This window comes from Heloderma suspectum, chromosome 4, assembly GCF_057233095.1.
Source record: "Heloderma suspectum isolate Gila_16-S chromosome 4, 16-S_ref, whole genome shotgun sequence".
Taxonomy (NCBI): Eukaryota; Metazoa; Chordata; class Lepidosauria; order Squamata; family Helodermatidae; genus Heloderma; species Heloderma suspectum.
Window position 1 is genome coordinate 275,025,104 of NC_139461.1, and position 26,713 is coordinate 275,051,816.

At 48.0% G+C, this 26,713-nt stretch overlaps 1 protein-coding gene across 1 annotated transcript in view; it reads right to left on the reverse strand.

Moving 5' to 3' along the window:
* The window catches only part of PTPRT (protein tyrosine phosphatase receptor type T), an 838,546-nt gene that overhangs the window by 172,748 nt on the left and 639,085 nt on the right, over positions 1–26,713 (reverse strand). Inside the window, exons 15-16 of the mRNA XM_084851682.1 lie at positions 25,399–25,534; positions 24,174–24,194 (exon numbers count right to left, since the gene is read on the reverse strand). Coding sequence (XP_084707808.1) covers positions 24,174–24,194; positions 25,399–25,534 — 157 coding nt within the window. The remainder of the gene's footprint in view (positions 1–24,173; positions 24,195–25,398; positions 25,535–26,713) is intronic.

The following is a 26,713-nucleotide window of genomic DNA, read 5'->3' on the forward strand; positions in this document are numbered from 1 at the left end:
CGCCTGCACCGCCACAGCCCCGGGGTTGCCGGGGCTCACGGCGGGGGCGTGTGTGCACGAGTGCCGCCCCCTCGGCCGGCGCTTTTCACCCGAGGGGGATACTGGCAACTGCGACATCGCGGGCCCGGCGCGGCGCCTCCTGGTGCGCTCCCCTGCTGCGGCTGCGCTCCCGACGGCCGAACGGCTGCCCCCCCCACTCGCCTCCTCGGGTGGATGGCTGCGCGCCTGCACTGCCGCGGCCCTGGGGTTGCCGGCGCTCGCGGCAGGGGTGCGTGTGCACGGGCGCCGCCCCCCTCAGCTGGCGTTTGCCGCCCATCGGGAGCGCCGGTGGCTGTGCGGGCGCTCCTGGGCACGGCGCCTCCTAGTGCACTTCCCTGCTGGGGCGACCGTGCTCCTTTAAAAAACAAAACAAAACCGGCAGCTAGGCGCCCCCCCCGGGGTCACGGCTCCGTGGGTCGAGCGCCTGGTTGACATGCCGGGGGTCCCAGGTTTGATCCCCGGCAGCTCCAGGCAGGGCTAGGAAAGAATCCTGCCAGAAAACCCTGGAGAGCCACTGTTGCCATTGAAGGTTGGCACTCTTGGGCTGGAGGGAGCAATGGTCTGGCCCAGTATAAGGCGGTTTCCAACGTTCAACCCCCCCCCTCTTCGTTCTCGCAGGCGGTTGCACGGGCCTGGGTGCCGAGCACATCGGTGCCGGCTCTTGCTGTCTCCCGTGAGCGTAGGGCGCTCGCGGCGGCAGCACGTCCATCCCCTCCCAAAAATACACAAACAAACTTGAAATAAACAAAACAAAACAAAACAACTACCTGGGGGCGCCCGTGCTCAGGAGCAGCTCCCGTGGCCGCAAGCCCATGCTGCGCCTCTTGGACGCTGGGATTGCAGCAGGCGGCAACTGCGCCCCCTTCAACGACACTGTGTTGTAGTGGCTAGAGTGTTGGACTGGGACTTGACAGTCCCAGGTTCTAGACTCCTTTCCAGGAGCATCGTTAAGGCTGGAGCCCCTCCCGGGCATGCAGAAGGTCCCAGGTCCAGTCCCGGCATTTCCAGGTAGGGCTAGAAAACCCCTATCCAAACCCCGCAGAGCCATTGAGGGAGCCACAGATTCTCCACCCCTGCCCTATAAGCTAATAAGGTTAATGGCTAGACACACGGTGTCTTAAATGTGAACACACAGACACATACAGAGAATGGGTCTATGTTTTTGAGCTCACCTCTCTAGCCACTGCCAGACACCAAGGGTGCCCCCCCCCGTCTGGCGGTAGCAGCAGCACTGCCGCCTGTTGCCCGGGGTGCCCAGTGACTAGCCCACTGGAACCTCCTGCTATGTGCCTTGACCCCTGCCGTATTTACTTCCAGGGGTGGTGGTTGGTGTGTTGGATTGGGTTCGGGCACCCGTGCCCTTGCTTCTTCTTGCCAATGTCATGCCAAGCTTACCTCACTTTCTACATCATCCCCCTCAAGAAGGGCCATGGTTGAAAGATCGAGAAGGCTCGGGCCCGATGATGAAACAGACCCGGTTTTGGCGGCAATTCTTGCTCATCTGGAAGCCGCTGAGCATTCTTCAGGGATCCTGTTGGTCCAGCCTAAACGACCGCGACAGCAGACCCAACGCTCGCTACTTCTTTCTATTTCAGCTTGTCTCTGGGTTCAGTGCACCCGGACGCCACTGAGGTCTCCATCTCGCCTTCGCAGGTTCACCATGGCAGCATTCCACCACTGTAGGCAGTCCACCTTCCTGCAGCATCTCCATCAGCAGTGATCCAAGCAACATCCTCCTTCTTGGGGTTTCGCCCAGACCAGGTGACACACCACAGCTGGAGGCGGTCTGCCCTCATGGGGCATCTCCATCACGAGCACTACAAGTGGCATCGCCTCCCTTGCTCCCGGGGACCCAGACACGGCTGCCCTGGATATGGGTGAGATGACTGCACCTCACCCCAGTTGTCCAGACGGGTGACCTTCAGAGCCGTGAGGTTGCCGCCTTAGCTTACCTCCCTGGGGCGGCTGTCCCTCCCAATGTCATCTCCCTATATGACGCCCGGGCTGCTTGCAGCTCCGCCAGTCACACCCCAGTAACCCCAGCTGCTTAATGCAGCATCTTACTGGGTTTTGCTGGATTAATTTAGGATCCCTCACCTGCTCCCGCCCGTTCAGGCATCCATGTAAGGGGCATACCAGATCCCTATGCTAATCTGGCGAGTTGTATTGTCACCAGGGCTACTCCTTCTCGTAATGTCTTTCACCCGAGGAGGTGTGTGAATGGCTTGTTGAGGCCTCTCGCAGCAGGGCTGCCATTGCCCTGCTCTGCGTAAGGACCTGTTGGACCAGGACCTTTCGCTCCAATTTTCGACTCCTTCCCAGTCAGGGTTGGCAACAGATCTGGCAGTGGCCACATTCACCAGGCGGTCTCCTGCACTGGCCCTCGGCCTATGGCAGGTCTGCTGCTTCAGCACTGCTATCTGTGCTGGGAGTGAAGCCCCAAGGGCACATACTCCCAGGACACGTGCAGTTTCCATCGTGAGTGCTCCCTTGTAGCAGTCAGCACTCATGTGTCTCCTGCCCAATGCCCGGGGATGACGAGGTCCCCCTTGTAAAAGCCGAGGCAGTAGGAAGCCCTGGATGGCCCATGCCTAGTTAGGTCGGCACTGTTACTCCGGCTTTAAGACACTACCCCAACTGGGGGAATGCGTCTTAACTTAGAACTCGGTTTATGCTAGGTTCTAAGCGGTTAACAAGGCAGTACTGGCAGAAGGGTTTTAGCCCCCCCCCCTTTTCTCCACACCCCGTTAGCTACTCTAGGGATCTCCCTTCTTGAAATGGTACCCAGGAAATCCTCTAGGGAGTTATCCTGATTTGTAACCTCTCTTCCCTGAGGGCCAGTCAGTTAATCACAAGATCCCTGATCATCTCTGCTCAGTGCGACACACCTCTTCGATGAGGCAGCTGTCTCGGTCTGGGATCCTGGCCACGGGTCCCTGAGGTGCATGTGCTACATGGAGTCCAAAGACGGTGGTCAATGTTCTGACCTAATGCAAGTATCGCTCCCCTTTCCTGTTACTGCAGTGCCCCTTAGCTCACAAAGGCTGAGGGCCTGTCTCCCACAGCAACATCCGGTGAAGCCAATCTGATACCCTTAGGTGTTATTCTCACTTCCCTCAGGACAACTTTCAGGTCTTTTAGGTACAGCTCCAAGCAGTTATACATCAGGCATGGCTTCAACTTAGTAGGGCTTTAATGGCACCTCCTTCCAGAAGCGTAAGCCTCTCTTCAAAGCTGGACTGCAGACTCGCATGGTTCCGCCGCTACCCCAAGGGGTTTCAGATTCTTAGGGCAGGTCCGATCGTGCTGGGGGTAGTGGCCTGTAGAGTGGAGACTGCTGCCCCCGCCAAGCACATTGTGGGATGACCTTATAGCCAAGTCAGTTACCCCCCCCCCTTCAGTATGACAACATGACCACATTATCCATTCTCCGTCCTCCTGAAATTGGAGGGTCATGTCAGGTGTCAGTGTGTTCACGCTCCAGAGTCAGTGTTACAACATCTGGTTCTGGGTCCACAATGTGCTGGGTTAGGCAAACCCAATTGTTGATGCCTTGTCATGCAATTAGGTCAACATCTTCCGGGTCTTAGCCCTGTGGGTGCTCCATTCCCAGATCCCATCCTTGCAGTACTATGGGAGATGGGGATACTGAAGCCAGGCATGCCAGCCTGCATTCCATGGCTCTCCATACAGGAGCCACCTGCGACAGAGCAGGTGGGTGTGCCGCGCATTAAGCAAAGCCTTAGTGATAGGATTCATGGCCATTATCTATAGATCATTGGCCACAATTTCACGCCTCCTTAAGGAACAACAGACTATTTGTGACCATAAGTCGCAAGCTGGCCATTTAGCCTTCAGCCCACAAAGGTGGGTTTCACGGACTCCATGTCAGATTTTACGTTTCGGCGTGCAAGATAATGTTGGGCACAGAAGTTGCTTGCATTAGTAAATTAACCACCCTCTCTCTCCGGATACCCCCTTTCGGGCTCCAGCAGTAATGGCCCTCCATTTGAGCTTTCCAATAAGAAGTTTCCCTGTTCCACGTAGCAGCCTTAACGGAAGGCAGGGTTGGTCTGGGCTCACAAGGCCGACTCATCCCGGAGGGCCTTGATTTGCTTCAAGGTACAGGTCTGGCCCCATTTACATATTTGGTGATCAAACTGATCGGCAGTGGCCCACGGCCAAAACGTAAGGCAACGGATTATGCTCTGGTGGCGCCTTACAGGTTATGGAATGCCACGGGTCTGAGGAGGGGCCTCCGTTTTTATCAATTCAACGGTTTACTGTCGACTTAAGGGCAATTGTGCAGTTTCTGCATTAGCTTTACCCCGCTATGCCTAGGTAATTTGCAGTTCAGAACCCACTGTTGTTACATGGAAGCAGTCTCCATGGTAGCCGCTGGAGATTTCTCTCTCAGGCATGTTATGACATTTTGAAAATGGGGCTTCTCAGCGTTTTGGCCTGCGTTCGCGAGTTGCCCGCTTCTTCCTGACGCAATTTTCGCTTTGCTTGCCTTAATATGCTTATTCCTTAGACCAGCAGACTCGTCGTACGTCGATACGGGTGCTCTTACATGGGCACGTTATGATGTCTGGAGCCGCATGAAGGGCGTGTATGTCGTCTTCAGACTTCAGCTGCTGTCACCCCGTCACATTAAGATCCAGTGGCCCCATAGACGTGGCATACGGTGGGAGCCAGGGCCTGCAGGAAAGGCCACCACCACCACCACCACCGGGGAAGAGGCGGGCCTGCTGCTGCTGGGCCTGCTGCTGCTGCCGCCACCGCCACCAGGCCTTCCCTGGAGACTTCTGCCTGGCAGACCGCCAGTCCCTGCAGGACCAGGCCCCCAGGTACCGAGACAGCTGTGCTACTCCACCTGCCCCTCCCTGGAGGGGCTACATAAGCTGGCTGGCTGAAGTGGCCTAGGAGAGCCAGGGCCTGCAGGAGAGGCCACGACCACCGGGGAAGAGGCATGCCTGCTGCTGCTGGGCCTGCTGCTGCTGCTGCCGCCGCCGCCGCCGCCGCCGCCGCCACCACCACCACCACCACCACCAGGCCTTCCCTGTGGACTTCTGCCTGGCAGACTGCCAGTCCCTGCAGGACCAGGCCCCCAGGTACCGAGCCAGCTGTGCTGCTCCACCTGCCCCTCCCTGGAGGGGCTACATAAGCTGGCTGGCTGAGGTGGCCTGGGAGAGCCAGGGCCTGCAGGAGAAGCCACCACCACCACCGGGGAAGAGGTGCGCCTGCTGCTGGGCCTGCTGCTGCTGCCGCCGCCGCCACCGCCACCACCACCACCACCACCACCACCACCAGGCCTTCCCTGTGGACTCCGGCCTGGCATTATTTTTAAGGGGATTTTAATTGTTTTTTGGGGGGGTTGTGTGTGTCTGTGTGTGTGTGTGTTTTCTGGGGGATTTTGTTGTGTTTTTAGGGGTGGGTTGCCTGCCTGATAGGCGGGAGTGAGGGGGCATGTGTCCACCTGATGGAGGCAGTGGGGGGAGTGTTGGGGGCCAGAAGATACCGAGGCTGGGCGGCAGGCGCTGGTGGAGCGCTAGGGGCAGGCCATGCCAGGTAAGGGGAACGAGGGAGAGATGTGTAGTATCTGTCCCCTGCTCCGGGCCTGTCCAGAGCCAAAGGATGGCTGGGGGAGGCGTGACCCCATCTTCAGGCCTTCGTTTGCTGCTCTGCAATGCCAGGTCTGTTACCCAGAAAACCTCCCTCATCCATGACATGATCCTGGATGGGGGTGCAGACCTGGCATGTATTACGGAGACCTGGCTGGCCGAGGCTGCTGCTCCAACCCTTGTAGCCATGTGTCCAGCCGGATTTTCGTGTGCACAGCAGCCGAGGGCTGGGGATCGGGGAGGGGGAGTGGCTGTTATCTACTGAGAGTCCTTTGTCTTCACCAGACCCCCTCTCTGGGAGACCAAGGTTGCTGAGTGCATGTACTGGAGGTTGGGCCCGAAGGGCAGTCTGGGGATTCTGCTCGTGTACTGTCCACCCTGCTGCACGACTGACTCCCTGGCCGAGATGCTTGAGGTGGTCTCTGATGTGCGTGTACAGTGCCCTAACTTATTGGTGTTGGGGGACTTCAACGTACATTCAGAGGCCATCCTCACAGGGGCACCTCGGGACTTCATGGAGACCATGGCCTCCTGGGAGCTGCACCATATTCTAACTGGGCCCACCCATGTAGCCGGTCATGCACTAGACCTTGTGTTTGTTTCTGGAGAAGCAGGGAGTGATCTGGAAGTTGGGGGTATATCCACCACCCCATTGTCATGGTCGGATCACTATCTGGTGACGTTGGACTTCTCGGTTCCACAACCCCTCTGCAGGGGTGGAGGACCCATTAAAATGGTCCGCCCCAGGCATCTTATGGATCCAAATGGATTCCTGAACGCTCTTGGGGGTTCTCTGGGGCACACCAACGGCCACTTGGTCAAGACCCTGGTGGGTGGCTGGAATGCCGCAATCACTGGGGCATTAGATCAGGTGGCTACGAAATGCCCTTTCCCCCTGAACAGGGCTCGGACTGCACCATGGTTCAATCTGCGGTTACGAGCTCTGAAACAGGAGGTGAGATGGCTAGAGCGCCGGTGGCGGATGTCTCGCTCCAAAGACGATCAGACACGGGCTAGAGCTGTATCTTTAGCCTATCATGTGGCGGTGAAGGCAGCAAAAAAGGAATATTATGCTGCCTCCATCGCGTCTGCAGAGTTCTGTCCCAGTGGTCCGGAGCCTGGTCGGTCCTGTGGCTTCGGAACCACTGGAGCATTCTAAGGCCTCCTGTGAGGCCTTGGCAAGGCACTTTGCAGATAAAATTGATCAGATTAGGTGTGTTACTCTGCACGCTGTGGATACAGTTAGTGAGCAAGAGGCGGCCTGTGGCAAACCGGTTTTGTGGGATCGGTTCCAGCTTCTTCCTCCTGATGAAGTGGACAAGGTGCTTTCATCTGTATGGCCGACCACCTGCTTACTTGATCCTTGCCCATCTTGGCTCATTATGGGCTGCAGAGAGAGACTGGGTGAGGGGATCAAGGCGGTGGTGAACGCCACCCTTGAGGAGGGAGTGATGCCATCAGCCCTCAAGGAGGCAGTGATAAGACCGCTCTTAAAGAAGCCCTCCTTGGATCCTCAAGTTCTGAACAACTTTCGCCCAGTCTCAAATCTGCCATTTTTGGGCAAGGTGATTGAGCGGGTGGTGGTGGTGCAGTTGAAGGCACACTTGGAAGAAACTGATTATCTAGACCCATTTCAGTTGGGCTTCAGGCCTGGGCATGGGACAGAAACATCCTTGGTCGCCTTGGTAGATGATATGAGGAGGGCTCTGGATAGGGGTGAATGCTCCTTCCTTGTTCTCCTCGACCTCTCAGCGGCTTTTGATACCGTTGACCACGGTATCCTCCTGGACTGCCTGGAGGGGTTGGGCACTGGGGACACCGTATTGCGGTGGTTCCGGTCCTTCCTCTCCAGCAGGTACCAGGGGGTAGCACTGGGAGAGGAGGTTTCGGACCTGTGGCCACTCACTTGTGGGGTGCCACAGGGTTCCATCCTCTCCCCGATGCTATTTAACATCTATGTGAAGCCGCTGGGGGCTATCATCAGGAGGTTTGGGGTGCAGTGTCATCAATATGCGGATGACACGCAGCTCTACCTCTCGTTCAAATCTTCACCAAGGTTGGCCGTAGAATCCCTGTCCAAATGTCTGGAGACGGTGAGTGGCTGGATGGGGAGGAATAAGCTGAAGCTGAACCCTGACAAGACCGAGGTACTTTTGGTGGGAGACAAGAGGAGGCTAGGGGATGTTGACCTCGTGTTGAATGGGGTACGGCTACCCTTGAAAGACCCGGTCCGCAGCCTGGGGGTCATTTTGGACTCCCAGCTGTCCATGGAGGCTCAGGTGTCAGCTGTGAGCTGGACAGCGCTGTATCAACTCCATCTGATACGGCGGCTGCGCCCCTTCCTTCCCGACCATCTGCTCCCATCAGTAGTACATGCCCTGGTCTCCTCTCATTTAGACTACTGTAATGCGCTCTACGTGGGGTTACCCTTGAAGATGGTTCGGAAACTGCAGCTGGTACAGAACGCGGCGGCTCGCCTGATTAAAGGCAGCCGCCGGCGAGATCACATCACTCCAGTGCTGAAGGAGTTGCACTGGTTACCAGTTGTTTTCCGGGCCAAATTCAAGGTGTTGGTTTTGACCTTTAAAACCCTATATGGTTCCGGCCCAGCCTATCTTAAGGAGCGCCTCCAGCAGCACCAGACAGGCCGCTTAACAAGATCAGCCTTGGATGGCCTTCTCTCTGTCCCATCAGCCAGGACAGCTAGACTGGTGGGGACGAGGGAGAGGGCCTTTTCTGTGGTGGCCCTCACTCTGTGGAACTCCCTCCCTAGGGAACTCCGTCATGCCCCCTCTTTAATGAGCTTCCATTGTGCATTAAAAACGTGGTTGTTCAGGCAGGCATTTGGGGTGGGTTAGGGTATTTTAGGAAATGTTTTTTATTGTAGAATTTTATTGTTTTAAACTGTTTTATTGTATGTTGTACATCGCCCAGAGTGGCTGGGTGACCAGACAGATGGGCGATTAATAAATTTAATAATAAATAAATAATATGGGAGTCCCCTCCTCACTCTGTCCCACAAAAGTTTGTCAGTCTTCCTCCACAGTTCCAGGTGTGGCACATTGAAAGGAATGACTTCAGCTGTAAGCCAGGCAAGGACCTGATCGAACAGGCCTTGGTTGAGATGCAGGTGGTCCGGCATACCTGGCTGGAAGTAGCCTATTGCAGCCCTCACTGCTCCCTTGGATCAGTGGGAAGGAATGGAATGACGTTGCCAGTAGCAGGACACGTCTGAAAGTGCACAGAGAAATGGCTTATGGCCATGTGAATGAGATGAAGGATACACCACCCGATAGGGAAGTCTGTGGACAAGGAGGGAGCGTTACAGGTAGGACGGTGTCTGCCTGTCTCATGTAGTGTATAACATATTTCTGTCTGATCTGCAAAGGGGCCTGCGGGAAGTTCTTCTGCACAGGTGGGGGGAGTTTCACAAGCTCTAGGCTTGTGACTCCTGTGGCAGCTAGGACGGGCAAAAACAGGAAAAGTAGGGATGGTGTGCATGCAGAGGCACCTTATGGTGACAGGTGACGCCTGAGGCCCCCCGAACGGGTTGTGCGGCTCGGCGGGGGGATTAGGCTTTCCTGGGAGACCAACCCTACTCACTCACCCAGGTGTTGTGTGGCACCGGGTTGGGGGTGACACCGGAAGGTCTACCTCCCCCAGAAGGGGCAGTCCGGAGGGATGGCAAGATCACCGCCACCCCTCAGGCTGGGTATGTTTTCACCCAAGAAGTGCCAGCTAGCCACTGACACAGTTAGATGCCCGTCCTAGTTACCCCTTTGCAAGTATTTCAATAAATGTGGCCCAATTTTCAACCCAAGCTTGTTGTCTGCGTCTTCTTTAACCCATCTCCGCTTGCAAATGCCCTCACCCCAGCGCCAGCTTGTCTGGCCAAAAGGGGGGGGGGCATTGCGGGCGGGTGGGGTGACAAGACGTAGGGGCCTCTGATTGGTGCACCCCAGTGGCACCACCATGCAAGGAGGGGCAGGCTGAGTTGCCTTAAACTCAGCCCCCTTCCGAATCTCAGCTCTCTGGCTCAACACAGCTCCCTCCCACCCTCCCCTAAGCAGTGTGGGTTTTTTACCGGTTGCCCTTTGGGAACCATGTAGGAATTTTTTGGCTCACAGTTCGATTGGCCTATTACTGTGCGTCTTTTTTGCCTACGTCACACTGTTTTGCAGGTCGAGTGCGTCCTGTAAGGGAATATGGTCTTTATCATCGGTCACATTCCAGTTGGTGGCTAGGACGGGCAAAAACAGGAAAAGTAGGGATGGTGTGCATGCAGAGGCACCTTATGGTGACAGGTGACGCCTGAGGCCCCCCGAACGGGTTGTGCAGCTCGGCGGGGGAATAAGGGTTGCCTGGGAGACCAACCCTACTCACTCACCCAGGTGTTGTGTGGCACCGGGTTGGGGGTGACACCGGAAGGTCTACCTCCCCCAGAAGGGGCAGTCCGGAGGGATGGCGAGATCACCGCCACCCCTCAGGCTGGGTATGTTTTTGCCCAAGAAGTGGCAGCTAGCCGCTGACACAGTTAGATGCCCGTCCTAGTTACCCCTTTGCAAGTATTTCAATAAATGTGGCCCAATTTTCAACCCAAGCTTGTTGTCTGCGTCTTCTTTAACCCATCTCCGCTTGCAATAGACCTTCTTAGTCTTTGGAGATGCCCAGATGACTACTTCATACCCACCACCCCTATCCACACCAGATGAAAGGATTTTGCAGACAATCTTGGCATACCTCTAGGAGTACACCAGCCCCAGGAAGGGGACATAGATCTCATATCTCAATATGCATGTTAGGAGCTACCTTTGTCTGCCCCATCTCTAAAGAACAGAAGAATACATGTGAGAACTTTGTATGAAGGGAGCACTTTGCACACCGAACAGTAAACATCTTAAAGACAGGGAGATCAAAAAGAAATGAAAGATACGTTAATACATTGTTCTTCTCAGAACCATTACAGGTACCCTGTCTCATGGCTTCAGGCCCTAACAATAGGCCATCAGGAACCTCATCATAACTTCAACGCAGCAACTGAAGCTGCAAGCACAACATACTCCATAAAGGTAACAAGACCAGGTGCCCACCAGAGAGAAGAACATGCTCCAAAGAAGAACATCTGCACCTCCAGAACCCTCTCAAGGTAGTATCAAACATAAAAAAATACAGAAATATGCCAAAAATAGAGAAGTAATAAATAAATATTCAGTAAAATACTATTAAACAGGTAACACCAATAAAACAGATAACACCAATAACATCTAAAATTACTGTTGCTAGCAGAGAGTCCAAAAAGTGAGCTTTGTTTTGTTTTTATCACCCTGAGGTGGGGGTTAAACCCACATCTCCCATTGGACTGCCCTTTCCAACTGAAATACAATCAGCTCACTGTATGGCCTCCCTTTCTGTTATAGATCCAGTTCCCTGCTTACTGGGGAGCCGCCATTGTGAGCGCATGCAGGTCCTGTAGTGGGAAAGGAAGGGAGCTGGTGACAGCCTGGGCAGCAGCAGCGTCGGCACCTCCCCTCGGCGTGAGCGCCGAGCCAATCAAAAGGCTGGTTACCTCCACTGGTGGGAACAGCGGCAGGCAGTTCCGAGTTCCCTCTCTTGGCCATCTGAGGCTCACAAAAGAGCGAGGTGTTTGCTGGCACCTTTGCTGTTGCTAGCTTCACCACCTCCAGGGCGGGCAGGGCCAAGGCCAGGAAAACCCGGAAGAGTCAAAAAGTCAAGACAGCACAGAGGGGAGACAGACAGTGGGGGAATATCAGGTGAGACCTCCTCTTAGGAGGAGGGATCCCCAGTACCAGCCCCAATACCCACACCCCTGGCCTCCCTGGGTGGGCACTGCACCACCACAGGGCAAAGAATGCAAGGGGAAAAGGAAAGCCTGGGTAGGTGCGGACAACAGGAGAGAGCAGTACAGATGTCAAGCCCAACATCCATACATATGGGGACAATGAGGATTCCCCTGGCATTCACCTCATGTGAAAGGTGCGGGAGCACAACTTGAATGATGATTATGTAGATAAGTTCTCACTATTAAAACCAGAGATGGAGGAAGGGAAAGGTGAAACAAAAGGGAAGAAGAGCAGCAAGGGGTAGAGGAGAGATGAGGTGGAGAGGTCATTCTCTAACTGGCTTGCAGGATACGGTATATATATGGGGGTAGTAGTATCTGCCTACCCAGAGAGGGCATGGCACTTAATTAATCATTACTGCACAGTGCTGAGGGCCCAAGCATTAGCGGGTGACAGTGCAGCCATGGAGTATGACCAAGCCTTCCTCAGAAGAGTATCCCACAACCCCAAGCCCCGGTGGGACATCCTAAATGATAAACTATGTCTATTGATAGTGGGACCACACATAGGGGATAGCCCTGAGTCTTTTTGTCAAGTCAGGCCACAGGCAAGATGAGATGCCCTTCATAAAGTGTGCTGGGAGTTCAATCAGGGCAAGTGTCAAAGAGCATGGTACAAATTCCACCATGACTGCGAAATCTGCTTCGGCCCCCACCCTTGGGCCTTTTCTTGACCACAGACCTGATGGGGCCAGGGCTCCTTTCAGGGCACTAGAAGACTGGGGATAGCTATGGGAAAAGGGATGGTGCCTGGTTATTAGGGATGTACGAATCCCACTCACCCATCCGTTCCGGGGCATAGGCAGTGGGGGGGAGACGCTCCGTCCTTCCCCCCAGAATTCGCGATGGGGGGGAGGCACTCCGGTCCTCCCCTTGAACTCCTGCCTGACTGGCTCCGCTCCACAGCCAGTCTGTGGAGCTGCTGGCCAGGCCAATCCGCAGCAGGGCCTCTGCCCGCTGTCAGGCTGCTGCAGATGCAAATGGCGTCCCCTACGCCATTTGCATCTGTACTTTAGCCATGATAGGCTATGTAAATATTTACATAGCCTATCATGGACTAGCGTAGGGACGCAAATGGCATCCCTTACGCAGAATGCCATTTGCATCCGCAGCAGCCCAGCAGTGGGCAGAGGCCTTGCTGCAGATTGGCCTGGATGGTGGCTCCACGGACTGGCCACAGAGCGGATCTGGCTGGGCAGGATTCCGGGGCGAGGACTGGATTGCCTCCCCCCTGTTGAGGATTCCGGGGGGAGAAACAGATCACCTCCCCCCACCTGCAGACCCCAGCAGAGCCAGGTAAGTGGGGTTTTGTACACCCCGAGGTGGGATTCCCTTAAGAGATCTGGGTTGGTCCCTGGGTGGGCGCCACCAAGACCAGGCCAATGTGGTGGCTGCAGGCATGCACATCCAGGGTGGAGGCAAAGGGTTCACGTTAGCGGTCTGTGCCATGGTGGGCCTCTGACCCTTCCACCCGTCACCAACGCTCCTGGCAGGTGGGCCAGGAAGGAATATCAGGCAGCAAGAGGGCTGCCTGATGGGGGATCCATGCCCTATGTCTCTGCCATATTCAAATCAATAAAGTTGTGGCCAATTTAAGTTGGTGTCTGTGGTTTGTTCCTTTCATCTGCCACACGGACACAATTAGACTCTGTGCCACACAATGTCTATTCTTTGTTGTCCACATGGCTTCCTTTTTTCTCCTTGCACAAAGCTTGCTTGCCCCACACAGACACAACAAGTACAAATGTGCTATGTTATTTGTACAGTGCGTGTTTAATTGCTGTCAGGATTCAAATCTTTCTCCTAACTTAGTCTGGATCAACCCAATAACAATACTCTATAAAAATTACTAGAAACAACCATTCCCCACAGTTCTTATACTTATACATAGTTCTTATATTATGGCACTGTATTGCACTGCACACAAAGTCTTCTGCTAGTTAGTGCAACATTTCCATATTCCCCTTCTTTTGAGAGTATCCAATACTCATTTTATGTACCTTTCCATTAGAAAGCTTCAGCCCCTTAATGCAGTGTACTCTGGATTAAGATCTGCATATACAGAACTAGTAGTTCAAGTACTGCAGTTGCCAATATTAATAAATGTGAAGTTGTCTAATTCCTGTCATCCTACTATAATGTGAATTATAACTGTTTCTTTCCTTGGAAAATAATGTATAATTACTATTTTCTGTGGCTGACATATATGGGGTAAAGCAGCACAACAGCCAAGCAACAGGGAGGCTCTGGATACATTACAGATGCAGTCAGTCTTAAATAGAAATTTAAGACAGACAGACTAACAACAGAGTAATTTCAAAATATAATTACTGCAAAACATTTTGGCTTCCACCTTCATCACTAGCTGTAATGTTAAAAAAAGCTTACACACACACACACTCACACACACACACACGCCCGCTAAAAATACCTTGTTCATTTTCTTAAATAACTTGTACAAAGTTTCTGTTTGCATTATTCTGTCAAGCAAATTATCCATTACTACATTTATATCATTCCCTAAAATGATTTCTCCTTCTACAAAATCCTTCCATTAACATTTTCTCCAAAGTCTAAAGAAAAAGTTTTGTTTCAGAATTGGACATATGGATGCAAGAGTTAAGAAATTAAATTTATTTAGCTAATATTTTCCTTCCATAATGATACTGATCTTTGTCTTTCTATTAAATGAGCAATTTTGCACATTTTCCTCTTTGAGATTTAGGGACTACACATTCTGGGTAAACACTGGGTTCTGTGGTTTGGAAAGTGTTGAGTTAACTTGCTTGGGCTTGTCCACATAATGCTTATTTTTGAGATTAGGGGTTTCCTGTTTTAGCATTTCTGATTGCTGTAGTCCAGGTGTGCAAGTTACTTCCGTATATATTGGGTTTTGCTGAACTTGATGGTTGATAAGGAGTGGAATGTTCTGTGAGGGTTGCTTCTATAAGTCAACACTTAGATGTCCCAGTGAAAAATGTCCCTAAATTCCTACTGTACAAAATAACAATGAACAGCAGTGACTGAATGAACATCTATTCTTCAGGATCATGACACATATCATCCCAGTTATGTAGCTTGTAAAATTAAGATAAATTGAGGCTGCAATCCTATACAAACTATCATGGGAATAATCCCCATTGCACTGAGCTCAATGGGGCTTACTTCTGAGTAGGGATGTAAAGGACTGTACTGTAAGTGACATAACAGTTATCTCCTTATCTAGGATGTTTTCTTAGCCCACATAAGTGAGAGAAGGACAAGATGTATCTTGCATTGATCTTCCCCCTTCTTGGCTTTCTTGCACTCTGCTGTGTTCTCACTCCTCAGCAATGAAGGCACAATCATGATTGCAAAACATTCATGCAGAGAAACATTATGTCTAATGTAATTTCAAATAGAGTCTTAGCAGTTATTTTCATGTTTTAATCATTATTCTGTGCAGAAACTTTTCTTCTCCATGGCCACTCGTATACAAGGGGCTCGCTACTTGAACATTTCATACCTCTAGACAGACTTGCAAGACATAAATGTAATCTAAAATCACCAGGTCCAAAGACCAGCAGTGAAAAATTTGCCTTAGACAAATTAACGTAAATGGGTTAGGGATGGCGGAGAAATCTGTCACGGACTCCAGTGAGGCCAGATTCTTTAGAATCCGCCACCCGGAGTCCGTGGCAGAGCAGACTGCTCCCCCCCGCCACCTTGCGAAGTCCGGCAGGGACGGATCCTACCTGGCACCAGCCCATCTGGGTCCGTCCGCAGCCATCCACTGCCAGACTGCGGATGCAAATGGAGTCTGGCATAGCGGACGCCATTTGCGACCCTGCCCTTGGCTGTGATTGGCTACGTAAATATTTACATAGCCTGTCATGGCAAACAGCAGGGACACGAATGGTGTCCACTACGCTGGACGCCATTTGCGTGGCAGCGGCCGGAAGTCCAGCTGCGGACGGGCACAGCCGGCAGCTCCACAGATTTGCCACAGAGCAGAGCCGGCCGGGAAGGATTCTGGGGGGAGGGACGGATCGCCCCCCCCCAGTGGATGCCCCGGACCAGATGGGTGAGTGGGGTTTGTACACCCCTAATATGGGTCTACTCAGATGTAAGTCCCATTGAGTTCAGTAGGACGTACTCTCAGGTAAGTGGGTGTAGGATTGCAGCCTTGTTCTTTTGAATCCATTATTGTCATTGTAGGGTTAGGTGGCCTCTGTGGCTCAGACTGCCTTCTGTCCAGCAGGTAGCCCAGTTGCAACCCTATCTGGATGAGGATAGCCTAGCATCAGTAGTCTATGCTCTAGTAACCTATAGGTTAGATTACTGCAGTGTGTTGTATGTTGGGCTGCCTTTGAAGATGGTTCAGAAACATTGGTTCAGTGCCATTTGGGGGTAGAAAGCTGGGATACAAATTAAATAAACAAACTGCAGCTAGTGAAGAATTCAGTGGCTGGGTTGTTGACTGGGGTTAGGTGATGTGAATCAGGGATGTCATAGCCGCCTGATACAGGGGTGGAATCCGATGGACTCCCCCGCCCAGCTCAGACCTCTGGACCCCCATTCACGACCGCACAACACTCACCAGAGCCATCCACAACCACCACGTGGTCTGCGAGCATCCAGCAGCCTGCCCAATCGTTCCCCGAGCCACCATTCTTTGCAATAATGGTGGCTCGGGCATTTCTGGGAAAGGAATGTTGTGTACTGTAGATTGCATCTGTAAAGGGCCATCTACACATCATTACAGGCATGGCCCATTCACGCCTGTAATGTTGTGTAGATTGCCCTTTATGGCCGCTACCTATGCAACATTCCCTTCCCCAAAATGCCAAGGCGCCATTGTTGTGAGGAATAGCAGCTTGAGGAAGGAGCAGGCGGGTCTGCGGCACTTGTCGGTTGCTCTGCTCGTTGAGTTGTCGAGGGGCTCATGCGGCACGACAAGCAGGCACGGATGGTGGCAGATCCGCAAGGGACTGACGGCTCTGGATGGAGGTGAATCTGTCCACCTCTAATGTGAATGTATAAGCACAGTCCTAGGGATGGGCAAACAAGTGATGTACAAGATTGCCAGGACTCTCTGGACATTGTCTCACCACTCGTCTCATGCCCAGTTCCCATTCACATTGGCAAACACTGCTCACTCTGTGCGAATGGGAAACCTGCACAAATCAACTCTCAGAACCACTGTCTTTTCTCTTTGAGAAATCATGGAGGATGGGTGAAGTGCCAGATGACTGGAGGAGGGCTAATGTTGTCCCTATCTTCAAAAAGGGTAAAAAGGAAGAACCTGGAAACTACAGACCAGTCAGTCTGACATCAATCCCTGGGAAAATTCTGGAGCAGATGATAAAGCAATCCATCTGGAAGCACCTTGAAAACAATGCAGTGATTACTCAAAGCCAACATGGATTTGTCAAGAACAAATCCTGCCAGACAAATCAGATCTCATTTTTTGATCAAGTGTGGACTGTGGGAATGTTGTAGACATAATTTACCTCAACTTCAGCAAAGCTTTCGACAAAGTGCCCGATGATATTCTGATGAGCAAACTAGCTCAAAGTGGGCTAGATGAAACAACGATCCGGTGGATCCACAGTTGGCTACAGAATCGGACTCAAAGAGTGCTTATCAATGGGACCTTCTCAAACTGGGGATAGGTTACGAGTGGGGTACCACAGGGCTCAGTCCTGGGCCCAGTGCTCTTCAACATTTTTATGAATGACTTGGAGGAGGAGGTGCAGGAAATGCTGATCAAATTTTCAGATGACACAAAATTAGGCGGGATAGCTAATACTTTGGAAGACAGAAACAAAATTCAAAGTGATCTGGATAGACTGGAGTGCTGGGCAGAAAACAACAGAATGACATTTAATAGGGATAAATGCCAAGTTCTGCATCTAGGAAAAAGAAACCAAAGGCATAGTTACAAGATGGGGGATACGTGGCTCAACAACACTAGAAGCGAGAAGGATCTTGGAATTGTTGTCGATCACAAGCTGAATATGAGCCAACAATGTGATGTGGCTGCAAAAAAGGCCAATGCTCTTTTGGGCTGCATTAATAGAAGCATAGCTTCCAAATCCCAGGAAGTACTAGTTCCCCTCTACTCAGCACTGGTTAGGCCTCATCTGGAGTACTGTGTTCAGTTCTGGGCACCACACTTTAAGAAGGATGCAGACAAACTGGAGAGGGTTCAGAGGAGGGCAACAAAGATGATCAGGGGACTGGAAACAAAGCCCTATGGGGAGAAACTGAAAGAACTGGGCATGTTTAGCCTTGAGAAGAGAAGACTGGGGGGAGATATGATAGCGCTCTTCAAATCCTTGAAAGGTTGTCACAGAGAGGAAGGCCAGGATCTCTTCTCGATCATCCCAGAGTGCAGGACACGGAATAATGGGCTCAAGTGACAGGAAGCCAGATTCCGGCTGAACATCAGGAAAAACCTCCTGACTGTTAGAGCAATATAACAATGGAACCAATTACCTAGGGAGGTAATGGGCTCACCCACACTGGAGGCATTCAAGATGAAGCTGGACAGCCACTTGTCAGGGATGATCTGACTTGGACTCCTGCACTGAGCAGGGGGTTGGACTCGATGACCTTGTAGGCCCCTTCCAACCCTACTGTTCTATGATTCTATGATTCAATAAGTAGCAATCGAATGGGAGATTTAAGCAAATTTTCCCAAATTTGCACACATTTCCTAATTTGTGCAACTTTCCTCCATAGTCTTAAAGCAGAACTGATTCAGTCTATGGAGGAACTTTGTGCAAATTAGGAAATTTGCACAAATCGAACTGGGAATTGGGAAGGAGACGAATGCAAGCACGTGTTCAACAATTTACAAATATTTTCGTCAGGCAGACATGTGCTCGCATTCGGAGCTTTGAAAGGGGCATGCCTGCATGCTTTGCAAGCAAAAATGAAATTTTCATACATCCCTACACAGTCCTGGCTTGCCTCCACTGGTTGCCAATTTGTTTCTGGGCCAAATTCAAAGTGCTGGTCTTAACTTATAAAGCCTTACATGGCTCAAGGACCACCTCTCCCTGTATGAACCTACACAGTCCTTGAAGTCAGCTTCAGAGGCCCTTCTCTGTGTCAGTACAGGAACAGACTTTTTCTATGGTAGCCCTGTATTTATGAAACATTCTCCACAAGGAAGCCTGTCTGGCACCAACACTATCCTCTTTGTGGTGCCAGGCAAAGATGTACCTAGTATTTTCCCAGGCATTTGGATGTTAGTTATATGGCCAAATAGTTGTGGATAGCTGTTGTGATTCTTATTCTTGGTGGTCGGGGGGGGGGGATTTTGTATATTTGTGAATGAACACTGTTCATATTTTACCATTTTTAGATTATGTTTTTGTGATATTTATTTTTATTTGTATCATCGTGCTGATTATGGTTTATATTGATTTTATTTTGTTTTTTCTTTCTTTTCTTTTTCTTCCTATTATAGTAATCATGGATTTCTGTATTGTGTATGTAAGTTGCTTCAAGACTGCTTTTTGCAGTGGGAAGCAGCAATACAGACATTTAATAATAATTCTCCCCCCCCCCCCCGCAGTCCTTTAGACCAACCCTGATTTCGAAACTGTTCCATGGCTTCCTGGGCTTCACCACCATTCCTGCCAAATAAAATCCTTGTCTCCCTATAAAGCACACAGTTCCTCTCCTTCTGTCCATATAGATAATTAAACATATTTGGATTTTGCACGCATCCAAATTTGAGCATTTAGCAGCTATTTGTACACAGACTGGCTGCCTGTCTAATGTTACTACTTATTTTTCTTGTGGCCTACTACATTTTCTCTAAAACTTATGATCCACTGTATAGGAAGAATCCTTCCTCAGGGCCCCAGGGATGTGTGTTTCACTACAAACAAGCACAAGAATATGGCTGAAGCTGTTCATATAGTTTGTCAGGTTTCAGGTCCGCTTACATCAACAGAGCAGACTACCCAATGGATCTTAAATTATTCTGGAACCTTGTGGAATCCTGAGTGGTTCCATATCAAGCCAACATTTTGACAATAAATGAGGTAACATGAAGACCTTCAGTTTGAGGTTATTAGATCATGAAAGTAAAAGGGACCAAGAGAGACACATGAAAAGGAATCCTGTTTATGATTATGATGATTAAACAAACAAACCAACAAAGAAGGAAGTTTTTGAACAAATCCCAGGGCAACAAAAGTGCTATGATTTGAAGCTTTAGCACCAACAAATTTATCTATTTTTTAAAAAAATTCTAAAATATTTTTAAATAATAAAATAAAATAAGGAAAGAATGATGTTTGTTTCTGAAACAAATAAAAGATGCAAGACATGACAGATAAGAGGTGCCCTTTTCCATTTAGTCATGTGCAGAAAATCTCCCTTGTATTATCTGCTTGGTCTTTTCTTATCTCTTAATGAGAATATGGCCAGAATAATTTTCTGTAATGCCAAACAACACCATTCAGGATTGCTCATGCAATCATCGTTAACAGCACAGCTAGATGTAAAGACCAGCTCTTGAAACATTTACATGAGCAGAGCTTTCGCAAAGCTGCTGCCCTTTGGCTCAAAAATAAGCTACACATTTGCCTGTGGGGGTGCATGGATATGGAAAGAACTAGGACAGGAAAACGATGAGGATGTAAAATCCAGGAAAATGAAGATAAACTGCAGTTGTGACCATAGTGCCTTTGTAAAAAACATCAGCTGCTTCCTTTAGAACTTGGTGACGTTCTCCCGCTTTCTTCTTGGTCTGGAATTGGAGCTGACTTTCTTTTCTCTTCATCATTGCAGAAAGTGACAGGAGAGCCTAAGGTAAATGCTGTCATAGATGCACAGAGCCAAGTCTCTTTTCTTGCTGGGGACCTGGACTTGAACTACAAATCCCAGGACCCCTGAAGGAAAAAGACACTCCAAAAGCACATTCTTTCACTAGTACATTAGAGTGAATGGGTCATCATCCCCATATGCAAGAGTTTTGCATGTCAACCAAAACCAGTACACCCATGGAGCTCTAGATAAGCTAACTACCATGCAAACATTCCTGTCTCCCAAGAAGTTAAAAGATCTGTATTCTTCTTTACCTAATTTTCACCTTATTTAATGTGCAACAAAAATTAAGTTTAAAAGCGAGATAACTGCTTATTAATCCTAAGCAGACAAGGGGTGTGTGTGCCCTAACATAATGTTGCAGAGAGGGGGAAGACAGAAAAAGATGATTTTTCTTTCCTCTTTTTATCCTCGCTCTTCATCCCATACTCATATTTCCCAGCCCATGAAGCTGAAGCTCACAAAGGCTGCAACCACAGCCACCTGCCCATAAGCCAATGACTGAGTTCACATGATCACCACAGTCCACTGTGGTTTATTTAAGCCATGGTGGAGTGCAGCATGTGCTGGTTTCCCTTCTGAATATTCAAGCCATGGTGGGGGGTCGTCATGCCTTATCATGTCATGCAAGGGTGGTTTATGTGACTGTTAAACAAAACAGCCCATGGGTTATAAGCCACCCTTGCCAGGTTCGCATGACACGATAAGCCATGGCAACTTCCCACCGCAGCTTGAATATTCAAAATGGCCCAATAAGTATGCAGCAGCAACTGTTTGGCTATTGTCACCTCCCTAATGGTTTCAGAGGCAGAAGGGTGTGTGAGAGAGAGCTTATTCCTGCCCTTCGACCCAAAAGCCATCACATTTTTAAACACACTGTTTTTGTAATACTGACAAATCTTGCAGGGCCTCTTTATTTATCACTGTCAAGCTTGCACATGTGAATTCAATTGAAGCTCATAGATTGACGAACTTCCTAATACTACAGGACTTGAATATTGTCAAGCAGGTCCGAGATGCTAATATTCAACAAGGAATCACTTTAATTTCCTAAGATAACTAAGCTTCCAAGGAGCATCTCAATCTGAGTTTGTGTCAATCAGATGGAATCCTTTGGCTCTTCACCCACCCCTAACTTCAGTCATGTTTACTTCTGGCAGTGTGTCTTCTTCGCCAAACATTTTCTGCTTACACAGTTCCTCACTGTGATTGTTTCCCCATTTGGTTAGCAAAATGCTACATTCAGGAAAATTAAATGAATTGTGTCTATTACTAATCAGCTATAATGCCCTGGGCCATGAGCAGATGTCACTCTGATGTCTGAAGGTAGTGCCTCAAGTTTGTCTAATCAAATTACTACTTTTCTGCTTCATTGCCTTGAAAGACAAGAAAATCTTGTACTAGCTGCTTTGTGGGCTGAGAGATTATTCCTTTTATGGAAGCAGGAATTCAAAGTGGTTAAGCTGCATATGCTTGTTTTTTATATAAAGTGGTCACTGCTTAACTGTTTTAAAATTTATTTATTTAATGGTTGCTATTTTTTAAAGAATTCATTTATTACAAAAATTGTTCCTGCCCATCAATATCTTTGGATAGCTTCTAATCTGTATGCATTTCCAAACAAGCTATATTTGGTAAACACTTCCCCCAATAGGACAATCTTAACCACTGTTATCCTATTTATTATGCAACTTGATTGGCTAAGGACATCAGCAGCAACTTCAGGATATCAGCAGATTTAGTACAGAAGGGACTCCTGTTTAGGGCCTACCCCCTCACTTAGTTTAATTTCTGTTGTGTGCAGCCTGAAAGCAACTGAATCATATTACCTATGCTATGGTCCAAAGCCATCACTCTCTCTCTCTCTCTCTCTCTCTCACACACACACACACACACACACACACTTCACATATTGCCAGCAGGACTAAATAACCACTTTAAAATCTATGCTTGAATTTAAGGCAATTTAATCCCAGCATTGATGACAACAGCCTAAGGAAGTGATCCTAAATTCTCTTACACAGAAATAAATCTCACTGAAATTAATAAACGGAACCTAGATTCATTTATAGACCATGATCATCCAGTACAGATGACTGTATGAAAGTAGGTCTTTTCCATTGTCCATTATGCAATGAGAAATGGCAATGGTGAATGTATTTAAGGATTACAGAAGGCATCTAAAATGGATAAATATTGTACACTGCCTGTAGGACTTTAGAGCCAAATATTTTATAAGTTATAGTAACTAATCAAGCAGTATGAAAAATATATGTTTGCATTAAGCATTGTTGATGGTACTTTGACATCTCATTAAAAATCTAAGAAAATGTTTGTCTAGTAGGATGGGAGTAATTTTTACAATTTTCACATTAACATTAAATAACATTGTCTTATTATTAAGCAGTGTATTTGTCATATGTGTAATGAAAATAGTTTTAAAAGTATTAGAAATATATAATATCTTTATTCTTTGAAGTCTGCATTTTAAGTAGGTTTGGATATTTCCATATACAAAATGTACAAACTACCTTGTCTCCCCCATTCCACAACAAAGGATATTGTTCTTCACATAAATGAGGATGATTTGAGAGGAGACAGTAAAACTGTGGTAACTTGACAAGTACATTATTGTAGAATGCAGTTTTGTGCTTAATGTTTCCTTTAAATAAGACACGCACTATTTTTGTTCCAGTTATTCCTTTAATTAAGTTTCATTGTAGTTAGCAGAGAGAGTGGAACAAGGAATAAAAAGTAAATGCCCAGAAATTTAGTTTTACTATGAAAATTTTCTTTTTCTCACAAGAGAGGGAAATATTTTCTCCCTCTCTTTGGATTAGAAAAACTGCAAAAGAGGCAGAAAAGTATAAGGTACTTTGTATTGGACTGAATTTTAACCACAATTATATGAAAATGCATGCAGGATAGAAAAAATGTCCTATCCTGATGTACAAAGTGGTATTTGCAGATACTATCTAAAGATTTCCTAAGCATCCTCAACATTTACTCAAACAAATGAGACGTGAGGTCATCTTTAGTGCATTAGCATTTATTTTATGTGTGCTTGTGGGTGGAGTGGTTGCCTTTGTAATTTTGTCAGTGCAACTCTTGGAAAATGGAATGAGAGAAAATGGGGAGAGAGGCATGTTGAACAGGATCTAGAAAAGGTTTTCCTGAGACTGTAACATTTGTCCCAGAACAGGTTTTAGGCTAGATAATCTACAATTACAACACAAATATAGCTGCAGTTCTTGCCAAGCAATTAACTTACAATTAAATGAAATTCATTTGACACAACTAAAGATGGAAAACTATGCAACTTGTATGCACAAAGTCACACCATTGCAGCACTGGGATTTGGCAGACCATGGGCTTCCTTGAAAACTAGGCTTTGAAATGTGAGTAGAATGTCAAAAAATGACTTAGTATAAAATAAATACAAAAATGCTTCCTTGGTGCTAGGCCCTGCCAGCTAACTGAATCACTACTTCACAATATGTGGTAGGCATGGTGGTCATAAAATGAGAGCAAGGAAACTCAGCTGACATGCCATGCTGGTTCAAAGTGTGAGAGCCAGTGGTTCACATAGAAAGCATATACAGATGCAAAGAAAGATGGACTGCTTCAAAACTTTGTTTCCAATACATGCCAGCAACAGCTTCATAAAGTGGTGGTCATATATGAATTGAAACAAATCCTCAGACAACCCTTCTTCCCTGGGCAAGTTTTTAATAACTTTGTCCATCTGAATGGATGGTCCAGAGGAAATGGCTGTCAGTGAGCATGCACGGTCAAGCCACACTTAGAAGGTTAATAATCACCTTGGATCTACTGCACCGCTCCTTCAAAAAAGAATAGAAAGGCAGTTTGTGGAAGCATCCCAGACATTTCATAGCTTGTCATATCGAAATCAAATGGGAAACGCCATACACATACAAACTGCATGTTTTGTCCTTCTCCAAATACATACATATGTAGTTACACACACACACACACACACACACACACACACAAAGAATTAGAAAATAAAGTTTGCACAAGAGGTCCTCATCATTTACTATTCCAGTACGAAATTCCAGAAAAAATTCAACTTTAATAACATTGTTTATGTACATATATGAATACTACTGATCATCTGAGGGAGTGGAAGTGCTTGATAATTAGCCTTCTCAACACCTCCATGAGGCATGGCTTTCTTTTAATAGCTAAGTGAAATGACTTGCTCAGTTAGTACAAAATGGCCCTATCTAAACTACAAACTATATTGGTTTCATTTTTAGAATACCACTTTAAGGGCGCAATCCTATGCATGGTTAGACAGAAAAAAGTCCTACAACTCCCAGCATTCCTCAGCCATCCATGTTGGCTGGAGAATTCTGGGAATTGTAGGACTTTTTTCTGTCTTAACATGCATAGGACTGCACCCTAACTGTCATGGCTCCCACTGTAGAATCCTGGGATTCATAGTTTGGTGAGGTGTTGAAAATTCTGTTAGACATCACTAACCCTGCTCCTCAAACTCACAGAACTACAATTCACAGAATTTTCTGAGAGGAGAGAATGACTATGTAACCAGTGTAAGTCTGTATGTCTGGATATGCCCAGTGACAGAATTGAGTCTAGAACTCAGAACTTCTAATTGTCTCTTACACAGTTGTACATCCATTACATTGGTAGATGAGAATACAAAATGTTCTTCACCCTTCACACACTCACCAAGCCAGAAGGAAAGGTATCATGGGAAAGACTCACCCAATTGTGTACCACAACCACTGGGTGGGAGCAAACACACACAAAGATATACATCACAGTCATGTGGGACAGACTCACAGGGAGGTGGTTCCCATGTGTCTTACTGAGTGCATGAAGGGGGGGGTAGTTTTTCAGGTATGTAACTAAAACTCCATTAACCAAACCATCAGCCCTAAACTACCTAGCTCTGCTCCCCCAAATGAGCATTACATATGCTCTAATAAAGTACTACTTTTTTTAAACAAAAGACAAACATCCCCAAATCAAAGCAAATTAGAGACTGTAGAAACTTACCTTCTCTTGATTGTAAGCATTGCTCCCAAAAGGATAATTACAAACATCAGAAGACCAGCTATAACTCCTGCCATTTTCACAGTGTTGTCAACCTGCTTTTCTGGCTCCACTGCATTGGAATTCTGTGTAGAAGCTCCTTAAGAGGTTTCAGAAAAGAGGGAAATAATGACAAAAGTATTGTTGAAATATCCCAGGCAAATCAGCTGGGTTTAGACACAACACATTAACAGCAACTTTTCAAAAGACCAATCCTGCATTTGGCCATGACAGAAAAGAAGATGTAACTCCATCCCCAAATATGATGTAACATATGGGAATTTTTTTCCTTAGAATCTATTCAATTATACACTGACACACAGACTAAACAGCAAACACACATTTCATTTTTGCTAGCTTAACAAATGCTGCAAAATTTGCAACAAAAGCTTTTAACGTCTCTTCCTCCAAAGAGAATCTGATTGTTTTATGCCTGTTACTATACTTTTTGGGCTCTCAGACTCACTTGTTATAATTATTTTATTTATTATTTTATTTAAAACATTTGTATCCCGCCCTATATCATTAAGATCTCAGGGCAGGGTACAGATAAAATCAATTTAAGCAGTATAAAACAATACATAATTTAAACAGCTAAAAATATATTAAACTATGGACAAGCTAATACCAATTAAAATCTAAAACAATAAAATATTAAGAAGTGTGCTACTTTAGGGAATGCATTTAGCCCTCAAAGGCTTTAAAGGCCATGTTTTTACTTGTCGCCGAAATGAGACCAATGTCTGCGCCCATGATTGAGAATATAGATATCCATGACTATTGAGAATATAGATATCAGACCTGTGAGGTCTGAGTGAAAACTGAAATAAAATGAGTGGACATTATTTCTTACAGTCTCATGTCTGTACTTAACATAATGTTCATGAGAAGGTTTGTCTCAACTAGTTTCTGTATGACTATTAAGATGTCTTGAAAATACATTGTCACCTCCGGTACCAGGGGCTTTAACAACTGTCCTGTCTCCCCATCACCACCATCATCCATTGCGGAACAACATCTTAATTGTCAAGGCTTGATGGTTGGAAAGTGGGAGGATAGCAACCTAGTCCTGCCTACCTGTTAGGACTTCAACAGCTGCCCTAGCTCTGCATCCCTCCCTTTCCAGCCAGCAAAGGGAGAGGACCAGCCAGGTTCTGCCTACCTGCCATGAATTTCAACAACTGTTGTGATTTTGCCCACCCTCCTAACTGACAAGTAGAACTCCATCTTAAGAACTGCTGTGGACTGCTGCCTCAAACTACTGGCCATTATGGGAGCA